Source organism: Tinamus guttatus, unplaced genomic scaffold (assembly GCF_059628265.1).
Source record: "Tinamus guttatus ecotype Peru unplaced genomic scaffold, ASM5962826v1 Tinamus_guttatus_pri_ptg000927l, whole genome shotgun sequence".
NCBI classification, from domain to species: domain Eukaryota; kingdom Metazoa; phylum Chordata; class Aves; order Tinamiformes; family Tinamidae; genus Tinamus; species Tinamus guttatus.
The window spans coordinates 365,115-387,489 of record NW_028289461.1 but is presented as its reverse complement, the minus strand read 5'-3'; the positions used below and the strand labels follow the sequence as shown (position 1 = coordinate 387,489).

Here is a 22,375-nt window from a genome sequence, read left to right as displayed (position 1 = left end):
TTCTAATTTCTAAAAACTGCTATACACGAACATAAAAAGATGCATTTCAGCGTAGTTTGAAAGCAAGCTCTTCGCACAGTTCTATTCTAAGGACTGCTTTCAAGTTTAGATGCACATAAGAAATCTTAAATCAGGCAGTTACTCATTCTTCAAAATTATTAGCACCTGAAAACACAGCCCAGGTTTGGAAGTTTGTCCTCCAAACAAAACTTTAATGAGCTCATTGTGATAAGCAGATTGTAAACTCTCACCAATTATCACATTTTTAATGTGGCCATGAACCAGGTCAGTCAACATATATGATGTTTTCCACCAGCAGCGCAGCAAAGCTGGGAACAATTTGCCACCAGATGATCCCCCTTCTCCTTTGCCCACAGGGAAGGGAATATTCTAAGCGTGACCATCATTAAGAGGTCTTGAGGATAATCTCTGGTGCCTGTGGGTTTTGGGATCCTAAGAATTCCTGAGAGAAAGGTGGGCTTTACTCTGCCACAGTGCTGCGTGACTTCTGCCACCAAGGAGGGCACAAGGGACACAGTCCTACCTACATGGGGATAGGCCAGGATTTTTATTCATTTCTTTTAACAGAAGTCATTCCAGTAATGAGATTTTTTTTTTCTGTGTTTGTTTAGGAAATTTTAGGATGATATGGGGTGGTTTTGGCCAGAAAACTGCTGTGTCTCATCATCAGAATTTACCGATTTTGACAGTATCAGGGAAAACTTTCTAGGCCCAGAACTGAGTATATTGCCAATCCATTGACAGAGAAAGGAACGTGCCCATCTGAACTCACAGATGACTGCAAGCAGGGGGACTTCTGCCTGCAGCTCCCCAGTAGTTTCAGACGATCCGAGGCACCGCAGCCTTGGTCCTGCCATCCATCTACATGGGGCACCTCTGCTGTACCGGCCCTCGCATTTAGCTGGCCCCGTAGTGAGACAACTCAGGGAGCCAACTGTGCGCCAGACTGGTCCGATTCAAAAAAGAAAGGATCTTTTTCCACCAGTTAAGCAGCCAGAACCAGGTCACCGAGGGTGAGATGAGCACAAGTGCTGGCATTAAACTAGAGGCAGAACCTGCTGCAGGGAACATAATGAAAGCTGGAATTGAGCAGGTAGGTCAGCTTAAAATGAACACACAAAATGTCCTAATGACCGTGGAAGAAGGGAAAAGAGGCACCTTACGCTGGTGCTGTTCCATTCAGTGAAAATAGTTCGATATTTACTGACCTAAAGTGATACCTGGTGAGTAGTGCATGCACCTAGCAGAGAGGCAGAGGTGCTTGGGCACCTGTTCCAGTGAAGAGAGAGTGGAAAAGCTCCAACCCTGGAATAGGCAACCGCATGTGAGATGTGAGGGAATGACACAGCAATGACTTCAAGCGCAGTCTCCCACACCCAAGACGAACATCCCAGCCACAGGCAGTTGCGAGAATCACTCGTTTGCCTTCCTTCACCTTTCCAAACAAACTTGGAACACTCTCTGTTCTGTCCCCCAACAGAAAAGTCAGTTTTAGAAAAACCTCTTTTTTTCTTTTTTCCAGCACAAAAATATGTGCTCCTCATTTAGTTACCGTTTTGTTTTACTCCAGTCCCAGGGTGCTGGAAGCACTTGGGAGAAGAAGTATTTCTCAGATACTCCTTTTGCTTACAAAACTTCTTCTCTGTATATCAACACGCAGTATGGCAGCACGGTCTGAGCCTAGAGCGAAAGGAAGAGCAGCATTTTAGAAAGAGCAAAAAGTTTTAAAGGAAGCGAAAGTGGTTTCTTAGTCACTGCTGAACAGCCAAACAGATTTCTGAGATAAAAAATACCAGCTGTGGCCTCCCATGGCCACAGGGGGCATTTCATTCTCAGCTTGCCTCCTCACCTCTCAGAGCTTCCAACATTTTTTTATCATTATTACTTTTATTGATATATTTCAGGTTTTCATCTCAGACCAAAGGTGAAATTACTTTGGGAAATTTGGAGAGAGAGGAAAGACAGGTGGGATCAATTTTCCGGCAGTTATGGGGTCCTAAAAAGATGCTTTCTATTTCTGAATGTATTTCATACCCATACCTCGGGCAGGGTTTATTTTTTATTTTTAAATCTTTATTTGCCACAGATTTAACCCTTGAGAGTGAAGTTGTACAAGGAGTTAGAATGCATTAACCTCTTAATGCATGTTTCTAAAAGATACGTTTAGCAGGTAGACCCAAAAGTTCTGTTGGTCATTGACCAGCGCTCAGGCAAACCCTCCTCTCGCTCCAAATCATCTCAACGGCTTTATCTCTTGTAGGAGCTTTTGGTCACCTGTCTTCATGAATTCCCCAGTGTTTAGTGGCCTCAACACACAACTTTTGTACCGTATTGATTATGTACACAGTGACAAACTCTCCCTGCAGCTCTCATGCCATCTTCCTCCTCCGCCTCCACCAGGGACAAAACAGGCTCCAGCTCTCACTCCTCACCCTGGCAAGACCCTGGCATTTCCTATCAGCCTTCAGATCTTTCCAGCCTCCCAGTCCAGGACTGGGACTGACAATCATGTCCAAATCGTCAAATTCCTCCATTAACATTCCCAGCTGCTTTTCTCTCCCATTCTGCCTCCTAATGATAAAAGGTCCGAGCTCCTCCAGTGTGCCAGATCTAGATCTAGTTCATAGGAGCTGAGGGAGCTTTTCTGAATATATTAGTCATGTGCTAACTGGAATTGATCCCAGTATATCATTTAGCAGGTACAATATAAAAGATAAAAAGGAACTCATTTTACACCTACAAGTCAACGTATGAATTTTATGTTATTGCATAGATTAGAGTTCCAAGTACTGAAAAATAAAAAACACAGATTTATGCAATGGGGAGAGAGCTAATAGGAGAAATAGCTGAACATTTCATCTGTTTAACTCCTTGGCTGCAATGTGGTACAGATGACGTTTTTTTCTGGGGGTTACTAACGCGTAGCGAAGAGCTGTTCCCAACCTGTCCGCAAGCGCTTGCACCGATCGGAGGGTGTAGCCGCGCTCCGGAGCTCCAGAGGATTTATCCCTGAGGCGGAAAAGCAATTACCTGAGAGAAGACAGATGTAGACCATTGAGTACTGAGATACTTTGCTGCCTAAACGAGAAAGCGTATCCTTATGGAGCCAGCGACGCTAAGGACAGGGAGAAGGGGGAAGCGCCTGAGCGGGTCCCAAGCCCTGCGGAGGAGGAGAGCAGGATAAGGCCAGCGCCGCGGGGGGCCCGGGCCGCCGTGCCTGGCAGGAGGGAAGAGGCTGAGCCTCCCCGCTACCTTCCTCCACCTCAGCGTTTCATTCCCGGAGGGAGAAACGCACCATATTGCACCAGCTCGGGAGGCAGCTCCACAGAAGCCCCCTCCTCTGCCACCCCTTCAAAGCCGGCGCGCGGGCAGCGCGGGGCCGGGTGGGGCTGAGGGAGGACAGGTCATCCCGGGGGTAGGAGCCCCACAGCAGCGTGGGCAGCCGCCGAGGTGCTGGGACGGGGCGTGATGAGGGGGACGATGGGGACCCGGGCTCTGCATGCCAAAGCCGGGCGCCCTCCATGGGGCTGCCAGAGGAGGGTGCAGGAGGGTGCAGGGCTGTGGGGTGCCCGGGAGATCCCCCCAGGGTGCCACGGAGGGGACTTTGGTGGTGGGGTGGGGGGGCACTTCTGCAGAGGTGGCGAAAGGGATGTGGAGCTGGGGCAAGGGGACCCTGGGAGGGGGCTAAGGGGGGCTCCAATGGGAGCTGGGTTGGGGGGGACGCTATGGGGAGCCAAGGGGGCTCTGAGGGGGAAGGGACCAGGAGGGCACCTCAGGGAGGCTGGGGGAAGCTCGGGGGCTGCATGGGGGCTGGGGGGGGCTCTGTAGGTGCCTGAGAAAACTGGGGGGGAGGAGGCTCTGAGGAGATTGGGGCTGCAAGAGGGTTGGGGGGGGGGGGGGCTCAGCGGGGCTCCGAGGGGGCTTGGGCGGCTCCGAGGGGGCTTCGGGGCTCTGTAGGTAGCTGGGAAGACTGGGGGGGGGGGGCTCTGAGGAGGCTGAGGCAGCTCTGAGGGACTGCGAGGGCGCTGGGAGCGGGAGCCCCGCGGGGGGCTCCGCGGTGATTCGGGGGTGCCCGAGGGGGCTCGGGGGGGCCGCGCGGGCTGGGGGGCAGCTCCGCCGGGGCCGCTGGGGGGCGCGGCGGCCGCAGCTCCCGCTGCCTCCGCGCAGGCTGCTGCCTCCCTGCCCCGGTTACCGCGGCAACCGCCCCGGCCCGCCGCCGCCGCCGCCGCCGCCGCCCGCGGAGCCGCCCGGCAGCCGCCGCTCGCCGGCCATGGAGCTGCTGGCCGCGGCGCTGAGCGCCGCCTGCGCCCTCGAGCAGGACGGCGCGGCGGGAGCGCCCGGCAGGTGAGCGGGGCGCGGGGCGGGCGCGGCGCGGGCGCGGGGGGCGCCCGGGCCCGGCCTCAGCGCGCTGCTCTGCCCGCAGGGAGCCCGCGGACGAGGAGAGCGGCGCCGCGCCGGCCGCGCAGCCCCTCGCCGCCGACTCCTGGAGGAACCTCATCGAGCACATCGGTAAGGGCTTTCTGCCCCTTCTTCCCCTCGTTCCCCCCCGTCTTTTTTCCCCTCTTTGCTTCGCGTGCCCCCAAGCACCAGGGAGAGCAGGAGCCGTGCGCGCCGCAGGTACCGCGCACCTGCGCGAGCGCCGCGCGGCGCATCCCGTCCCCGCGAGCACCAAAAGGGACCGTCTGCCCCGTGCTCATCCCGGGTATGGGGACCACGCTGGCAAGAGGCACGATAAAAACACCAAAAAGTCCAGAGCTCCCAGGCTGCATTCCTCTCATCGGCTGTGCGATTGTGCTACGACTGTAGATGCAGCCCAAGCCCTTGCACCACGACAGAGACAGGTTTTGGACAACCAGACCCCTGTGCTAACCTCCCGAGAGATCCTTTCGAAAGGCTAGAGCGCATCCTCACTCCCCTTCCTGCCTGCCAGTGATTAATAGACCTTTCTTTTTTTTTTTTCCCTGAAACTAGAGCAGAGTAGTTCAGAGAAATCATCTCCGTACCCCTGAGAGCTCCCACAGCTTTCAGTACAGTAACGTTTACTTTAACGACACTGCAAATTCACCCTGGCAAGCATTTTTCACAAATAGTTTTTTAATCCCCTTTCCAGTTTTTAAGGGAGCGGGGAAGGGAGACGGATACCAAAATAAAACAGGATAAGCATAAAGGTAAAAGCCTTATATGGCACCAAACAAGCCCTGTAGACATCAGTCCGGGTGAACTTTAGCCTTAGCCGCTTCATTTTTAATCAGCGGACAGTGCCAAACCCATCTCCAACTGCATGATTAACCCTTAGCCAGATGATGGTAGCACGGGTTGGGGCACTAAGCAGCAGATGGAGTTTGCACAGCTCCCTCTGGCATTTTGCGCTTGTTCCCTTATTAAGTGTAAGCATCCACTACATTTTCCTATCCTCAGTGTCATGTTTAACTAATGCTCTCAGCTTCTCTCTGCTCCCAGTTTTGTTGCATGTCAAAACTCTGTTCCATCATAGCTTGTGTCTGTTACATTACCCCTGTTTTGCCATGACTTTCTGTTGCTTCATCTCCTTCTTGGCCTCTGTCTGTCCTGGCTTCTCTCCCTCTCTGTGAAAACACTGCAGGTAAAACCCCTGCTCTGCCCACTATAACTTGCTTACCCACATATAGACATACCTTTTTTTAAATCAAATTTAGTCTTATTATCTTTGCTAGCACAACCCTTTGTGGTCCTTCCTGTCATTCTGCTGCCTAAACATGTACCTGTCTTCTATCTTTCTCCTGGTATCACCCTGCTGTTTCTTCCCCCAGCTGCTCTCTACTGTAGAGCTTCATTCAGACTCTGTTCAGTTCCCTCCTTAAAACGCATTAACCTGTGGCACTCCTGACCAAATTATTAGGGTAGATGCCTTTAGTCAGGCAGGTCTCTGCGTGTCGATATACACTTTTTATTGAGCTGAAGCCTCCCTAGGTCATCTCTGCTTGGCAGGTCAGCCAGGGAGCCTGCAAGCCAGAACAGGTTTGTTGTCTGGATTTGGTTTCCTTAAAAGCAAGAGGAGAATTTGTCTCCAAGATCTCGTTAAAGGATTGCCCTCCAGATCTGCACAAGAGAGGCTAGATTACAAATGGCCTGAATTGCTGGTGACGCGCGGGCAGACCCGCGGGCGCAGCGCGGCTCCGCGATCGGAGCGGCGCGGGCAGTCATCTCCCGCGCGAGGAGCGCACGTTCCGCTCCAGTTTCCCCGCGCATTCTCCCTGGAGCCGCGCGCTGGCCGTGCTGCCTCGGGAAGTTGCTCCCCAGCCTGACGGCCTCGAGGGTGCTCAGTTACTGTAGCAGAGCCGTGAAGCTGCACCGGCCGAGCTCAGAGACACGAGCAGCCCCGCTGAGAGCAGCTCTTGATTCAACAGCTTCGGCACATCGCTCCTCGGAGAGCCTTTCCACCCCACCACATGCTCAGCACCCTCACTGGCACTGATTAAAAGGCAGGAGCATTTAGGAAAGCCATATGAGCCTCGCTGACGCAGAGAGAAAGGTTATATAAGTAGCAGCAGCATGCTGAACTTCAGGGGAAGTCTCCTCTTTGGTTATTGTGTGGGAAGCCAAGAGAAGACTGCCTGGTTTCCTAGGCACAGCTACTCTTACTGCTATTTTAATCCAGCGCTGAACGCCTTTCCAGGGAGAACAGATATAGGATACGTTCGCAGCCTGCGGTACTGCCGTCCTTGCGCCTGCGCTTTTCCCCAGCATATTTCTGCAATGGTGCTTGATATTGAAGCCTCATGAAAACTGGTCCAGAGACTGACTAGGCGGTGACAATTGTGCTCCCGTCCTCCATAGACAAAGTCCTGACCCAGTTGTCTCACTCCTTATTACACATGAAATCTGCTTACAAGATCCAATAGCACGAGTATATTTGATCAGATTTATTCTGTTTCATAAGGGATGAAAATCTATTACATTCTATTTGTCATCTAGGGCTTTTACATTTATTCATTCAATGTCTGAGATTAAAGTATAAACCAAGAGAGACAACAAAAATTGTATTCCTCCATCTTAAGTGAGGAGAGCGACTTGGAGCAGACTCATGCTCTCCCGTCTTTTCATACTTTTGAAATCAAATTTTAGATTCCAGCAGTTAATATTCTGGATCCTACAGGTGTCTCAGAAAGGGAAATGCAACAGTTAATACCAACCATATGAGAGAGAGGGGATCTTAAGTCTTCTCTACTTGGCCTAGGTGTTTCAGGATTCCTGCCTTTTTGGTACTGTCAGTTGATATCAGGAGTCTTCCCAATTTCTGTGCAGTTCCTTCTGGTCCTGGAGTTAGTATTGGAAGCACAGATGGCAGCCTGTGTTAATGATGGGCAGCAAGTTGCTCCAAATTCAGAACCTTTTCTTTGGCGCTGTGGCAATCTGGAACCTTGTGAGTATTACTTGAGTATCTTCACTCATCTGAGAAGGAAGAGAGAGAGAGAGAAATTAAGCAACATGTCTAAGACTACCCAGGACGTCAGACCTGAACTAGGACCTGTCCTTTGCTGTTCTGGTGATTGACCTGTGTAGCATGGCTCAGTGTTTGCTCCTTAAAGATTTTCACCTCCTTAAAATGCTCCTTTAAAGGAATTTTACTGTATGCAGTGTTACTTTTCAGACATATGCTCATGCTCTCCTATCTGACTTGTAACATAACAGTATTGCAGAGAATGGTAACATTTTTTTAAAGACCTTTAAAAGCCTGGCAAATAATAAATTTCTGACTGATAATGGATTCATCTGTGTTACTAACACGTGTTGTGACAGCAGACTGTTAACCTCCTAAATTCCCTTCTAGGGCTCTTGTATCAGGAATATCGAGATAAATCTACACGCGAGGAGATTGAAACCAGGCGGCTGCAGGACTCTCAGACAGAGCCGGAGGAGAATTCAGCCAGTGAGGAGACTACATCTGAAACAGAAGCTGCAAGTACACCCGAAAGCAAAGCAGCCCCTCAGATCAGTTTGCTAAGGAACTCCACGTCCCGCTTCAACTTATGGCAGGATCTTCCTGAGATCCGGAGCAGCGGGGTCCTTAGCATCCTCCAGCCAGATGAGATCAAGCTTCAGGAGGTAATGAGGGAAAGGGGAGAGTGTCTTAACTGGGTTGTTCCTTAAAAGAGTACGAGTCAATTCAATAGGAATATCATGCCTTAAAACTGAAAAAGCTTCATCATGGCCACAGGCAAGACTAGCTCTGTTGAAGACTTGTATTATGTAGCGCTGGTTAATGCTACTTATTTCCTTTGAAACTGCAGGGTATTGTTGTATATGCCATTGCTACCAGGCACTGGTAGAGCAATGAAGCTTCTTTTCCCTTTTCTGAATGAACATTAGGAGCAACCTATAAAAGAGCATAAAGAAAATGAAGAGGTTCTTGCAGCAGAGCTTTTGATCCACAGTGCAGGATGATCCTCTTCAAATGTTATTAGCAAGAAACATACTTTCCATCAAAATCTTGCAGGAATTCAACAATATTAATCTGTTTTAAAAGCAATGGGCGTAGAAGGAAAGAGATTGGTGACCTTCCTTATTTTTACATGTTAATACTTGGAGCCTGTGTTCTGGAAAAGAAAAACAACCTTTCTCTTGTACAACACTCACTCCAAAACTTCAACGGGTGCCTTTGCGCTATAGCCATCCAGCGCAGTGACATCCCCACGGGAGCATCACGTGCTGTTCATTTATGTGGCTGGATCAAACAGCGAGGGGACTAGGTAGGGGCCCTGCTGCAGCTCCTGAGAACGTAGTTGATGCCGCAGTTTACGGCCGGCTGCCGTTTGGGCCGGCGCGGGGAGCCCGGGTGCCCTCGGGCAGCGCCTCGCGCTGCGCTCACAGCCCAGAGCGGGGCCAACGGGCCCCACTCGCGGCCGGCCCCACTGCGGGAGGGTCAGCAACACGGCTGGGGGCGACCAAAATCACTTGTTTTCCTGCTGCTTCTTCTGGGAGGGTTATTTCCATTTCAGATTTGTTCTGTTTACCTGGCAAAGCACGGTATTTCTAACTGCCAGCATTACAAACAGTCTGGCATCTGAAAAATTGCAAGCTTTCTTCTTCTTTCTGCTTCAAAGTGAAGACAGCTATTCGCAGAGAAACATCAGCTTAAAAGTTTGCATTATAGACTTGAAAAACTGCTATTTCTTTTGAGTGACATTTTTTATCTGTAGGTCTTTTATGGAAAAAGAAAATCTCTGTACTGCTGAATGCACGTCCAACATTAAGTGTGCTGAATTTTCCTCTCTCTGCTTAAATAACAAGAGAAAGGCAGCAGATGGAGATGGGACAGCGCTGCCTTAGAGAAGTGCTGCGCTTTCCCCTGATGCTAATTTATCAGAGCTGGAATTTTCTTCCCGTTTGACGTGGAATTATCCGTAAGGGATTATAAAATAGCCTAAAGCCAGAAAGCTGTGAAATTGGCTGAATACTGAAGAGAAAGAGTAGGGAATACATTGGCAAGAATAGAAAGAAAGTGGAAGTAAAGAAATCCCTGCTCAGAGCTGAGGAAGAGAGCTGGGATGGGGCAGAGCTGGGATGGGGCAGAGCTCAGCAGCCAGGGAAGAAGCTGCAGCAGCAGCAACCTGCAAAGCGACAGAGATGAAAATAAGAGAGGTGACACCTGCAAAGAGGAGGAATTCAGAGGTCATTACTGGGTATGACTGAAAATAATGAGGCAGGTCATTGAGATGGGATAAAAACAAGATGCAGTTGTTTTCTAGACAGCAAAACAAGAAACTTGACTGGAAGAGTGGAAGGCAATTGTCATAGCAATTTGTCATAGTCCGTGTTGGAACAAATGAGCCACAGAAGCAGAGCTTGGGGAAAATAAAATCAAAATGCAGCATGGCCTGTTAGCCCTGGAATTTGGGCAGCGCTCGGACAGCAATGGCCTCAGCCTTGCCAGCCCTTTTCAAATGAAGCCAGTGCAAGAGTGGCAAAATGTAAAATAACAACTGGAAGTGTCACAGCAAAAAGGAGGAAAAAAAAGAAAAAAAAGTGTGGGCAAAAGTGCAAAAAGAAGAACAAAAGAACTAACAATGGACATGTTACAGACCACAGAGGTCAGAGAAATACAAAATTGCACAGAACTGGAATAATTATCCAAAATGACTAAATTGCTGATGGGGAACTTTAATTGCCCAGACATCTGTTGAGCATCAAACACAGCAAAGCACGAATCATCAAGGATTTTTTTTTTATTGTATAGAAGATAACATAATGATGCCGAATAGAGAAGAAGCCAAAAGCAAGGCTTTTGGGGTTCTGACATAGAGTCATCTTGGGAGAAATGGCAGCAGCGTGTGTGTGGCAGGAGAAACAAGCGACTAGAGAGGAAACTTCCTTCCTCCATTACATGTAACGCAGGTAAAAGGAATTTGTCATCGTGGTACTAGCTCTTGAAGAGGTGGTGGTCTAGACATTAGAAGAATTAGCATTTAATCAGTGAAACTTCTGATCTCTGCTCAGTTCCCTACCTTTCAGTTTGTCCCTGTTTTATATTCTATGCAGTTTCTTCATTTTGCCCTCTTCCTTCTGCTTGCTGCCCATATTGATTTTCCTACTCTGGATTTGTCTTACGTGTTTTAGGAGATTGGAACTGACCAAAACAATCTATTGATAGAAAAGTTTAGCATTGTATTCTCGGACTTTGAACTGAGCCATACTCTGCTGAGATGTATGAGCTTTAATAAAGCTTTTGCTGGAGGGTTATTTGAATTCAGGTTGCTTTTGTGTTAGAAAAAGGGGTAGAGGGACAGACTAACTGCACCTGCGTAGCCCAGAGCGAATCTGGATCAGAGAGCAGTGCTGCTCCGAAAACCCTCCCTGCTCAGGCCAGGGAGGGACCTGAACCCCATGTCTGCTGCGGCCACACAGCCTCTCTGCTGCAGGTAGGCAGCCTGTTGTTTGCATTCCACTTCCACAAAAACAGCCAAAAAAGATTTAATTTCCTCTCCCGTGTTCAACAAACCTAAGATATCAAACCTGTAGATTTCTTGTGAAAAGGAGCTGCCCGTCTGACCGCTCTGCTGGCAGGGGGAGATCAGAGGTGCCACCTGAAGGCAACCTGGGCCGAGCCCAGAACGTCCCTCCCAAACTGGAAGCTCCCCTCTATTAAGTAGTGCTTTATGGAAGATCAGAGCAGGTGGCAATTCACGTTTCCAATCTATATGATAAAACATCATCTGTGTTTTATCTGTACAATTACTCACTTATGGTTTTGGTAACTCTAAATTTTCTCCTTTTTCTTCTACATTTTCTTCTGTTTTTTTTTTTTTTGGCTTCACTGTTCTTTCCCTCTCTCGGTCTCTCTACCAAAATAATAAGAAATGAAAAAAATTAAATCTGCTTTTATGTGTATGACTTAAATTTCAAGTTCCTGAGCTTGGGACTGATGGCGCAATGTTGGTCATGTTTCCAAGGGATAGTTTCAGGCTGTTGCAGACTCAGGCAGATTTAACTGCATCAATTGACATTTAGTTCAGATTTTCTCTGGTTATTTTTGCAACTCTGAAACGAGAAGCTCTTTAATTTAGTGACTGATTAGAGCCAGCAGAATTCAGTTATTCTGCAGAGATGTCATCATTCTGTCGCATAGTTGGATGTTGGGTGCCCGTTGCGATTTGTGGCTCGTGGTTACCATTCAAAAAGGAAACAGCACTCTGGGCTGTTTGGGGTAGGTATTTGGGCACTTGCGAACCGCAGAGGACAGAAATGAATTTCTTTGGGTGTGGGTGCAGGTGCTGGGAGGTGTTCTGCAGCTGCAGGATGGGAAACAAGCTTAGAGGTTTATTTGGAGGGCTGAGGCTGCAGCAGAGCTACAGGCTGTGATCCCATGATCAGAGTCCTGGCAGGAGAGAAGTCCTGCCTTGGAGCATCTGGAAAGCTGAGGTGCACAAAGACTGGCAGTACCAAGTCCCAGAATATTTGCCCGGGACTTGCTGCTGTCTCAGCCCATCCTCTCTTATTCTTTGTCACATCTCGATCTGCTTCCCTTTCTCTTCTGACTTACCTTTAAGCCTATGAGTGGAGCATTTAGCAGACTCAGCCTCTGGACGCAGGTTCTCACACTCTGGCAAAGCTGTTCAGACAAGCCAAGCTGATCCTCCTCCCCCTTCCTCACTGGGAATCCTTGAGAAGAATAAAACATCCTTTCATTCCTCAAAGACAGCCGTTAGGAGTACACCACCCAAGCATATTCATCACCACCCGCACCCTTTGCTCTGTCTCCCTTCTGGGGGCTGCTGCAGAAGACCACCTACTTGGCTTGACTTGGTGCCACTGACAGCATTTCATCGGCTCCCAGCCCCACAAAGACCTCCATTTAGCTCAGAAAGGAGCTCACAGTTGTCATTTTAACTGATCGGGAACGCACAGCGCCTCTTCATCAAGAGATTTCTGAAGGCTGTAATGATTTTCTGCCATGTTGAAGCCCTTGTGAGAAGCTTAATTTAACCTTATTTCAACTAACGGAGTCACTATTTGGGTCAATAATCATCTGCTTTATCTATTCTGCACAGAGACAACAAACATCTAGAAGGCAAGTGAGCTGTGTGTGGTGATAACTGACCATCCCTGCAGCTGCGGGCAGGAGGCTTTATATCCTCAGCTCATTATGTTAGGATTTATCTCTGAACTAAACCATTGGTTGGTCCTTCTGCTACCCCAGACCACAGCCCTGGCTCAGGGAAGCCAGACTTTTCACCACAAGCTTCTCTTAACAGGAGAAACCAACGCTAGAGCTGGGAGGTTATTTCTGAGTTGCTGTAATAGTTGGAGACTGGCAGGTTTTCTGCCAGACCTTGTTAATTGAGGCAGAGAAGCATCAGTGCAGGGTCCTCAGGACCCCTCACGTGGGCAGTAGTAGTGGCCCAAAAGGGATTCTCACCTCCCTATGTGCTCCCCTTTCCCTGCCCAGGCCATGCCTAGGACTGTGCACAGCTTGGATGCCCCCTGTAACACAGTACGTACCTCTCCGTAAACGCAGAAACTACCTGCTCACTGCTTCTCTTTGGGATTCTCCCCCAGGCCATGTTTGAGCTGGTTACGTCCGAAGCCTCCTATTACAAGAGTCTGAACCTGCTGGTGTCTCACTTCATGGAGAACGAGCGCCTGAAAAAGATCTTACATCAGTCCGAGGCTCACATCCTCTTCTCCAACGTGCTCGACGTCATGGCTGTTAGCGAACGGTAAGACAACTGCTGCTGGGCTTTGGCCAGCTGAAGGGGCCCCTTCCAGATTACCTGCTTTGTAGAGAGGGAAGGAGGGAGCTGGCTACATGAGGCTGTTCATCACAGCCTTTTCAAGAAGCCTGTGGACACATTTGAGGATTTCAGTCCCAGGGGCTTCTGCTGGAAACCACCTGGGACAGGGAGGTGATAACTAATTTGAGCTTTGGTTTCTCCTTTAGGTTCCTGTTGGATCTGGAGCAGCGGGTGGAGGAGAATATTGTGATCTCAGATGTGTGTGACATTGTCCACCAGCATACAGTTAATCACTTCTCCGTGTACATCACCTACGTCTCCAACCAGACCTACCAGGAGAGAGCTTACAAGCAGCTTCTGTGAGTCCCAGTGCTTGATGCTAAATGACTTGCCAAAATTGTCTAGGCCACAGGTATTTATTTATCTGTAATTTGGATATTTATGAGAAAAGCCTAGGAAGCAGGAGTTTGTTCTTCTCTGATTTTACATTGCACCTATAAAAAACAAACACAATTAAAAAGCTTTATAGTAAGGGCATTGTGATGTAGTGTGTAAGTAACAGAGCAAGTAAATTCAGAACCAGCAGCTCCCAAATGTGGGAAATATTTACAGTGTGCATGGGAACAGAGAGTTGTGAAACGTGTGTATTTTTAAACTACAAGTCGAGACAAGAGATAGAAAGGCCAAGAACATAATCACAGCTCTCAGATAACAAGAGCAACCTCTGCTCCCCCTGAGCTTCTCAGCGGGGCCTGTGATTGTCCCAGAGCTGAGAAATCTTTTTTCCAGAAGAACAAAATTTTCTTAAAATCAAAACAAAAACAAGTGATCAAAACCCAAATCTGCAACCTCGTTTTCCTCTTATTCTGGTAGTACACGTCAGCCAGTACCTCAGCTGGAGGATACAATCCGAGACACTCTTGCAGCATTTTTCAGGTTTAGTGAGTCTTTTGGTCCAGGAGGAATTGTGTTCCACCAGCCCTGTGAGCCTGTCTTTCAGCACGAGATTTTTTCTTAAGTTACTGTGTCCCGGATTTTTTCAGGACAGCCCATTGCAGGAGCTGCCCTGCCTATTTCCTCTCTTTTTCTTGGCAGCAGCTGGTTCAGGGGAGTGTAATGAGCTCTAGTCCTTTCCTTTCTCTGCTCTCCAGCTTTTAAGGCACCAAAACACTAAGAAGCCTCTGCCACACCTGGCTAACTGTTCTGTTCAATGCAGGGTACCACAGGGTGTTCCTGAGTCAGAGGTGAGCAAAAGAGCTGCAGAGTATAAGCAGTTCATCTAGAGCTGTTAGATAAACCTGGAAATTAATTAGCAATAGGTTGGATTAAGCAAGCTTGAAAAGGACCTGCCTGGATAGGGATTTAGAGAACAGGATTTTCATTGAGGGAGACTATCAAGTGAACTGAGAAGAACAGACTCTTTTCAGCTGCCTCCATCCAGGAGGGTCTGGAAGGGCCAGGGGGGTTTCCAGCACCAGCCTGCTCCTCTGTGCCCTTCTCAGGCCAGATACAATTTCCATTTTCCTGCTAAGCAGCCAAGGGTAGCCAAGATTGAGCTGTTTTGCGGCTTGCCTTGCTCTTACGACTCTGTGAATTTCATCTTGTCACAGAAATCCAACTGTTAAAACATATATAATTACGCTGCTGACTCATTTGCTTGGACACACACCCCATTCACACACACCTACGTGCACAGTGTATGCTGCTAAGCTAGATGTGCTACACATGTGAACCCACTACCATGGCTTGTACATTAGAAGTCTATTTTTTTTCCATCCCCCAACACTATAAATAGTCCTGGGTTTAAACCAAAATACACCTAGAAGCATTCAGTCCCCTCCTCCCCTTTTTTGTTCTTGAGAGAGGCCTGGCAGATGATGTCTCTGAGACTGGGCTGCTTTTGAGTCACCACCTACGCAGCAGTGACGGGCAGGGTAGCACTGAAAACCCTCTCCTCTGTCTTCAGCCAGGACAAGCCAGCTTTCCGGGAAGTGATATCACAGCTGGAGCTGGATCCCAAATGCAAAGGCCTCTCCTTTTCTTCCTTCCTGATTCTGCCATTTCAAAGGATCACTCGGCTCAAGCTGCTAGTGCAGGTAGAGTTTTGCTCTTCACTCATATTGAGGGTCTTCTGGATCACTCCCAGAGCTCTCCACCCAGCAGTCACCTGCAAGGCTTAGACACAGCCAAGATCAAGCCCAGAGCTGGATGAAGCCCTTCCAAAGAATCAGACGTTCTCAGCACCTGTGGAAAAGTGTTCTCAATTCCCCAGAGACCAGCTCCAAATTCATGTTGGATTATCTACATAGCTTTTACTGAACAAAAGAAGGGAACTTCATAGAGCTGCTAAAAGGGGCAGCAACAATCCCCTTACTCCAGCATCCTGACGGTAGGACATGGATGTCTGGCTGCACAGTGCACAGTAGCTGCGGGACATGGGAATGCTCCATGTGTAGTAATCCCACATCATTGTGGGCTGGACCAGGCATCGACAAGCCCTTTTATAGCAGCTTTTCCCTCCTCTGCTTTGCTGGCATGTCTAAACCCACTGCTGGAGGACATGATCTTGAGGATGAGGAAACAGTTTGCTCCCAAATGATCTTGCTGCCCTCAAATTACCAGTAACACTATCTGTTAGCACCAGCTCTAGTGAATATTTAAAAAACAACAACAACAAAAAACAAAAACCAAAAAAACACAAAACCAGGCATCTGCCTGCTATATTCCTTTTGGATCAAATGGAATAATGGTCAGATGGGAGCAGCATTTAATGAAGTACAGGAACTAAGAGGTGAAAGCCACTGTGCTTCATCACCCTCCCTGTAATTAGGCTGACGGACAAAAATAACTCTGAGGATAGCAAAGGCTTTTCTGTGCTGTTGGAGTTAACACAGCCTTTAATCCCTTGCAGAACATTTTGAAGAAAGTGGAAGAGAAGTCTGAGAGGGAGTCCACTGCCCTGGATGCACATAAGGAGCTGGAAACAGTAAGTTTGAAAGAGCTAAATGAAGGCCATAAACCATCAGTAAAGACTTCCAAACCACATTCACTCCTGGAGCTGTCCACTTGAGGCCTGACACTGCATTTCAGGAGTGGTTTCGTTTGCATCTTTCTTGCCATCACAAATGGACGAGTCTAGTAGCTGTTAGATGTCCACAGTGAGGAATCCCCTGCTAACAACAGACATTTACACTTCCTCTCTAGGAAAGGGCAGAGAGTATTTCCCCTTGAGGGTCTTCAAGAACACAGACTGTTTTCACAGTATCTGAAGGTGATGGATCCCACGGAGAGATGTAATTAGCTGCAACAGGCAGCGGAGTCCAACTGTGTCAGCTCTCCTCCAATATAGCACCCTCCCTCCCCGGCCAAAGAGCAGCTTCTTAATGAAGTGCATTAAGTGCTCAAGTCTGTATTTAGCCCCTTGCCTGAAGCAGGTAGTTAGGAGGGATGAACAGGCACAGTTCAGTTCTGCTAGTTACTGCTGTGCACAACACACTAGGAAGGTGTTAGGGGTGTTTTCCATTTGGGCTGTTCCTGGCATGGTTAGATAGGGTGTTGCCACCTCCAGGCTACCTTACTGAATGGTGAGAAATTGCCAGCAGCCACATGGGCTGGGACAGGGGGCTGCAGGGACGGAGGTGTTTGCTGCCTGCTTCATCAGGAGCTTCTCCTGAGTCCCGCAGCTCAACATAAACATTTTAAGTTGAAAACCGGGGCAGGACATCAGCTTCAGGATACGACTGTGGCTTCTGATTGAAGTACTAGGCAAAAAGTCAGCAACAGGGTCTTGGATTTGCCCTTAACTAATCCTGGGACAAAGGAGACCTTAGCAGTGCTAAGTACTTGCACTGCTTGGCATTTGCAGAGTCCCTTGATCCCTTGTCCGGTATCTGGTAGCCACATGTTTCTGCCCTGGCCAGAGGCCTGGGGAAGGCTGTTATTGCTGCACACAGATGCCTACAATTGCTGCTAGGGAAATATTCTTCTTGTATTCATCTATTCACTTGAACCATTTCACAGATTCCTTCATGTGGCCTCTTATCTGTAAATAAGAAAGTTTACATGTCTAACTTGCAGCTAAATACAGGTATTAAAACTGCGGCCAGAAGGGTATGTATTTTCTCTGCAACTGTCCTGTTTGCTAGGTAGGGGCTGAGCACAGTTTCAGTCACTGGCTTCTCAGTAGCAGGAACACAGCACGCAGAAAGTGGAGCTAATTCTCCAGCATAATTTTTCTAACCAACCAGTTCTCCAGAGATTTGATCCTTACGAAACAGGCAGTGGCATCTAGGTTAAGGTCCCGGTGTCTGGGTACCGCCCGCGCGGTGGCCGTGTTTTTTCGGTCAGGCGTTTGCGCTCGGGCCGGGGCTGGGCCTGCGCCGCGGCCGCCTCCTCCCCGGGGAGGTTTCACAGTCCCGATGCGGGGGCTGCTGGGCAGGAGCGCAGCGCTCGGCTCGCGCGCGTCGCCTTCGCTCTCTCCTTGGGGACGATACCGCGTGTGCTGCTTGTTTTAATGCTGGGGACAAAGGTAGGTGACATGTCCGGGTCTGGCAAATGGGCCTGTCCCTTTGCTGCGCAGCCAGCAGTGCTGCTTAATACTGTCCGTTTTCATGGCTCTGTGTAGTCAATGCTCCCCACAAGCTACAGATACATGGCACAAAGGGGAGCTAGACAAGCACCCTACAGCTACCTTCTTGTTCTGCCAAGGCAGTGTTTGCTCAGTTGTGGCCACATTTGAACCGCCGGGGTGCGATACAGCTGAGATGAACAAATTAACCCATGTGAACCCCCACCAGTGCCGTTTTCCTGAAAAATCTTATGGAAATACCCAGGATGGCAGCATGTTAACATCTGCCCTTTCCCCAGCTGTTCACCCCCGCTTCCTGGCCTAGGCCGTTGCAGGTAAATCCTGCTCCTCTCCTCTTTCCCCAGGTGGTGAAAGCGTGTAACGAAGGGGTCAGGAAGATGAGCCGAACAGAGCAGATGATCAGCATCCAGAAGAAACTGGAATTTAAGATCAAGGTATAAGCATGGGCGGGTGGTCTCTGCAGGGATGCACCAGCAGCATCCAGGTGCTGGGCATGTGCGTGCACCACCAGTAACCTGTATCACTCCTCTCCTGTGAGAGCTTGGCAGTGGCAGGACCCTGGCCTGGCCTGTGCTGTCAAAACGTGGCTCAGCTTTCAGCTATCATTTTACAGTACAAGTAACATTGAAGGAAGATTAACGCTACAAAGTAAAACATTTCAAAGCTGGAAAACACCAAAATAGAGGCTGCCACATCATTTTAATTCAACTACCATGTATGCATTATGTACACTCTCTTAATTACCTGCTAATGCTCTATTCTGGCTCCACTTAGGTGATAACTCAGTTGATCGGTATTTACGGAGTCAGAGCAAGTATCACTGAATACATGCCAGAAAACTCTAGGGCTGAGCATAAGGTTGCTGTTTTTTATTCCTTGCCTGCTGTGTGGATGCTCCCAGGTCTATGCATTTAAAGTGTATATTTAAACCATTTTACATAGCCGAGTAGCTGAAGAGTCTGCTTATTTGGAAGACCCCAGTGGGCACCCCAAAAATTTGAATTTCCAGGCTGCTCAAGGTGGAAGAGGCAGCAGTTAGACTGATATTTTCCAGTATTTCAGTCATTTAGCTGGAAGCGAAATGTTTTTCTAATATTAGATGCCCTTTGGGCTGGGTTTCTTGTTTTTCATTTAATTACATGATTAAAATCCCTGCCAAAGTACTGTTGTGCTTTAATTGCATGGGCAGAACTGGATCCCAGCTGGGACAGAGCCAACCAGTGGGGACCTGGGGTTTTTTTGGTAGCCAAAAGGTCCAAACGAGGTTTTGGGGGACTGCAGCATCCCTGATTGGACAGGCACAGCCGAGGTGGGGACAACAGCGCACACCAACCTCCCTGTGCTGCTCTGGCCCTTTCCTGCAGCACGAGGGGTGGTGATGGGAGCCCGATGCTGCCCTTATGCTGCAAGAACCATGACACGCGGAAGGCTCAGCTGCGTTATCGCCTGATCTTTGCTCTCTTTTCCTCACATCTAGTCGGTGCCCATCATCTCGCACTCCCGCTGGCTCCTGAAGCAGGGGGAACTGCAGCAGATGAATGGTCCAAAGACATCACGCACGCTCCGTACCAAGAAACTCTTCAGGGAAATCTACCTGTTCCTTTTCAATGACCTGCTGGTAATTTGCAGGCAAATTCCTGGGTAAGTGCAAGGTTGCAGGGGCACACGGAGCACTTGACACATCCTGCTTGCCCGTGGGTTTATTGGCATCCTGGGCACCCCAGCCTGGCCTGGGCATCCTCCTTTGGTCAGCAGTCATCTCCTCACCTCTGAGCACCCTGTGCTCATGGTGGCACAGCTTCCCCCGGCCCAAACTCTACTGCAAACTTAATGAACTTAAAGAGCTTTCAGCTGGGTCTCCCACCAGGGTAAGCAAGCACTGACCCAGCAGCTTCTGCTGAGCAGCAGTGAGTTGAATCAGCTAATGGGCTGACCCAGGAGGACTACCCTGCTGGCAGTGATTCTATTTCTTTACTCATTGCTATCCCGAGAGTTTCTCAGATTTGGCCAGTTAAACAACTGAAAAAACAGTCAGAAAACTCTAAGCAAGAGGCCTGAGGCTAGAGATTGTATTTAGCATGATATAACCTGCCTCAGGAGGAGGAGAAAGTCGTCATTCCTCAGCCCATGCCTCGTGCAGCTACAGATTAGTGAAATCAAGCAGCAGAGACAGCCGACTCCCAGAGAACAGCCTGTTCTTAGTGACATTGACTAGACTTACCAGTAGGGAGCATCTCACCCGTCCAAAGTTTCCAATGTAGCAGCTTACGCTCAGAAGACACAGAGACTCTTTACAAGCAGGAGCAGTTGACCGTGCAGGCGCCTGTGCGGCAGCACCGTCTCCGTTTGGCACACGGGCAGCTCAGATGCGGAACAAGCCGCTTGCTCCAGGCTGCACGAGAGGCCTGGGGCACAGTGAGCTGAGGGGCTCTCATGGTGCTGTCCCCAGTACAGTTCTGGGTGGCTGGAGCCCAACTCTCCTGTGGTAACTGCAGATGTTTCCCGTTCTTCTCTTTACCCGCTCCCAGGGACAAGTACCAAGTGTTTGACTCCGCGCCCAGGGGACTCCTGAGGGTGGAAGAGTTAGAAGACCAGGGGCAGAGCTTGGCCAATGTCTTCATCTTGAGGCTGCTGGAGAATGCGGACGACCGGGAGGTCAGCTACATGCTGAAGGCATCGTCCCAGTGAGTATGACACGGGTGCCCCGCACACTCAGCTGTGCTCTCTGGGCAGCTGCCCGGACTTCCCAGGTGGATTCCTGGTTGCTGGCAGAGGCAGAAGAGGCCTCTTCCTTAGAGCCTTTTGCAGCCCTTGTGCTGCTCAGGGCCTCCTCCTCAACCTGGTGTTCTGGCTCACTGATTATTCCCTTCAGGTTCCCACAAACTCAGGTCAGGCTAACACAGCTGTGGTTGTTTCGGAGCTCAGGGCTTTCCTCACTGGTCTCAGTTTCTTACTGGGCGGTGGGTTTGCAGGCACAGCCTCTGCACCGTGTAGGTGCAGTGTTTGTCTGCACCAGGGGCTACACAGCTCCTGGAGATGCCGTGTGCCCTCAGCTGGATGCTGTGTGGCCTTCCAGTGGCCACCATCTGACATCCACGTGCCTCAGCCAACACCAGCCAGGACTGGGATCGTTGCCCAGCTCATGCTGCAGGCCTGGGGTTGTATCCTAGCCCCTCACCGTGGCGTCGTGCCTGGGGCAGGTGGACGAGCTGGCAGCACTGCAAGCAGCTGCAGCTTCTCTCCAAGCAGCTGACTGTTGCTTCGTTTTACTGAAAATGGAGACATCAGTCACAGTACACAGAGCAAACACGTTGGATGCTCGTGAGACTGAGCTGTGCAGAGACTGACAGAGCAGGCCGGGCTCAGGAGGCAGCCGCGTTTTGTGCGTCTGCAGCCTGCTCTGCCTGCGCGTAGCCCCTGCACAGGGGCGCTCGGGGCGCAAACCAGGCATCGGGGCAAAGAAAACTGAGGAAGTAACGGAGGGAAACGAGTGCCACAAGGAGATTGGTGCATCCTTCAGAGGAGCTGGGGCTACAGGTCAAATCTGAAGGGCTGCCATCCAACAGGCAGAAAATCCAGGCTCTCTCAGGACCTGGGGAGACACGAAGTGCCCTGCTTGCGAGAAGGGCTGGAAGCGGCCTCGAGGGAGCGCCCGCGCTTGGGCTTCTCGAGCGCACGCGAGATCTTTGTGCGCTGCCAGCAGGGTTTTACATTTAACAACAGCGCGCTGAATCCAGCGGGGCTCTGTCATCTCATCCACTACCAACCGCGCGGTGCCCTCGATTCGCTACGACCAACGTCAGCCTGCGAGGGAATGCAGCCACTCTGCCCTTGAAACGTCCCCACGTGGCAGCTGTGGGAATAGATGGCTCCTCTAACCGCGTTTCCCCAGGAAAAACAGCACCTGTGGATCTAACAGAGCTGGAGCTGCCCCAGAGGCTGCACTGCTCTCCGAATCCTGCTGCCCCCCAGCAGCAGATCCAGCTGCATCCTGGGGCCACAGCACAAACCCCCCTCCATCCTCTGTTCCCCTCCAAATGGCCACTGGGAAAGTCCTCCACGGGCCCAGCACCACCAGCAGGTCCAGGACCCCAGGAAACAGGCAGGCCAGGCTGGGAGAGGAGGAATTCGGCTGCAGGGCTGCCGGGGAGGTGCAGGGTCCCTAGGACTGTGTCTCATTCACTACCTTCATTTGTCTTCCCGGTGCAGGAGCGAGATGAAACGCTGGATGATTTCGCTAGCCCCAAACCGGAGAACCAAGTTTGTTTCATTTACCTCCAGACTCGTTGGTAAGAGCTGCCCTCCCTCCAGGGCCCTTAACGGCTTGAGGGGCTGTTTGCAGGGCAAACCCAAAAGCCCTCAGTCCCGCATGCGCTCCTGCTTCTCTGTCCCTCACTCTGGCCCTGCCCTTGGCAGACTGCCCGCAGATCCAGTGCGTCCACCCCTACATGGCCCAGGAGCCAGACGAGCTGTCCTTGGAGCTGGCTGACGTCCTCAACATCCTGGACAAGACGGATGACGGTAAGGGCGAGGGGCCGACCCCGGGCTCCCTGCT

General features: G+C 50.1%; 1 protein-coding gene across 1 annotated transcript in view; it reads left to right on the top strand.

Moving 5' to 3' along the window:
• The window catches only part of NGEF (neuronal guanine nucleotide exchange factor), a 30,784-nt gene that overhangs the window by 7,556 nt on the left and 853 nt on the right, over nt 1–22,375 (top strand). Inside the window, exons 3-14 of the mRNA XM_088538075.1 lie at nt 4,189–4,365; nt 4,445–4,530; nt 7,832–8,106; nt 13,057–13,217; nt 13,439–13,591; nt 15,199–15,328; nt 16,144–16,218; nt 18,165–18,254; nt 19,298–19,461; nt 20,349–20,504; nt 22,030–22,109; nt 22,237–22,341. Coding sequence (XP_088394201.1) covers nt 4,189–4,365; nt 4,445–4,530; nt 7,832–8,106; nt 13,057–13,217; nt 13,439–13,591; nt 15,199–15,328; nt 16,144–16,218; nt 18,165–18,254; nt 19,298–19,461; nt 20,349–20,504; nt 22,030–22,109; nt 22,237–22,341 — 1,652 coding nt within the window. The remainder of the gene's footprint in view (nt 1–4,188; nt 4,366–4,444; nt 4,531–7,831; nt 8,107–13,056; nt 13,218–13,438; nt 13,592–15,198; nt 15,329–16,143; nt 16,219–18,164; nt 18,255–19,297; nt 19,462–20,348; nt 20,505–22,029; nt 22,110–22,236; nt 22,342–22,375) is intronic.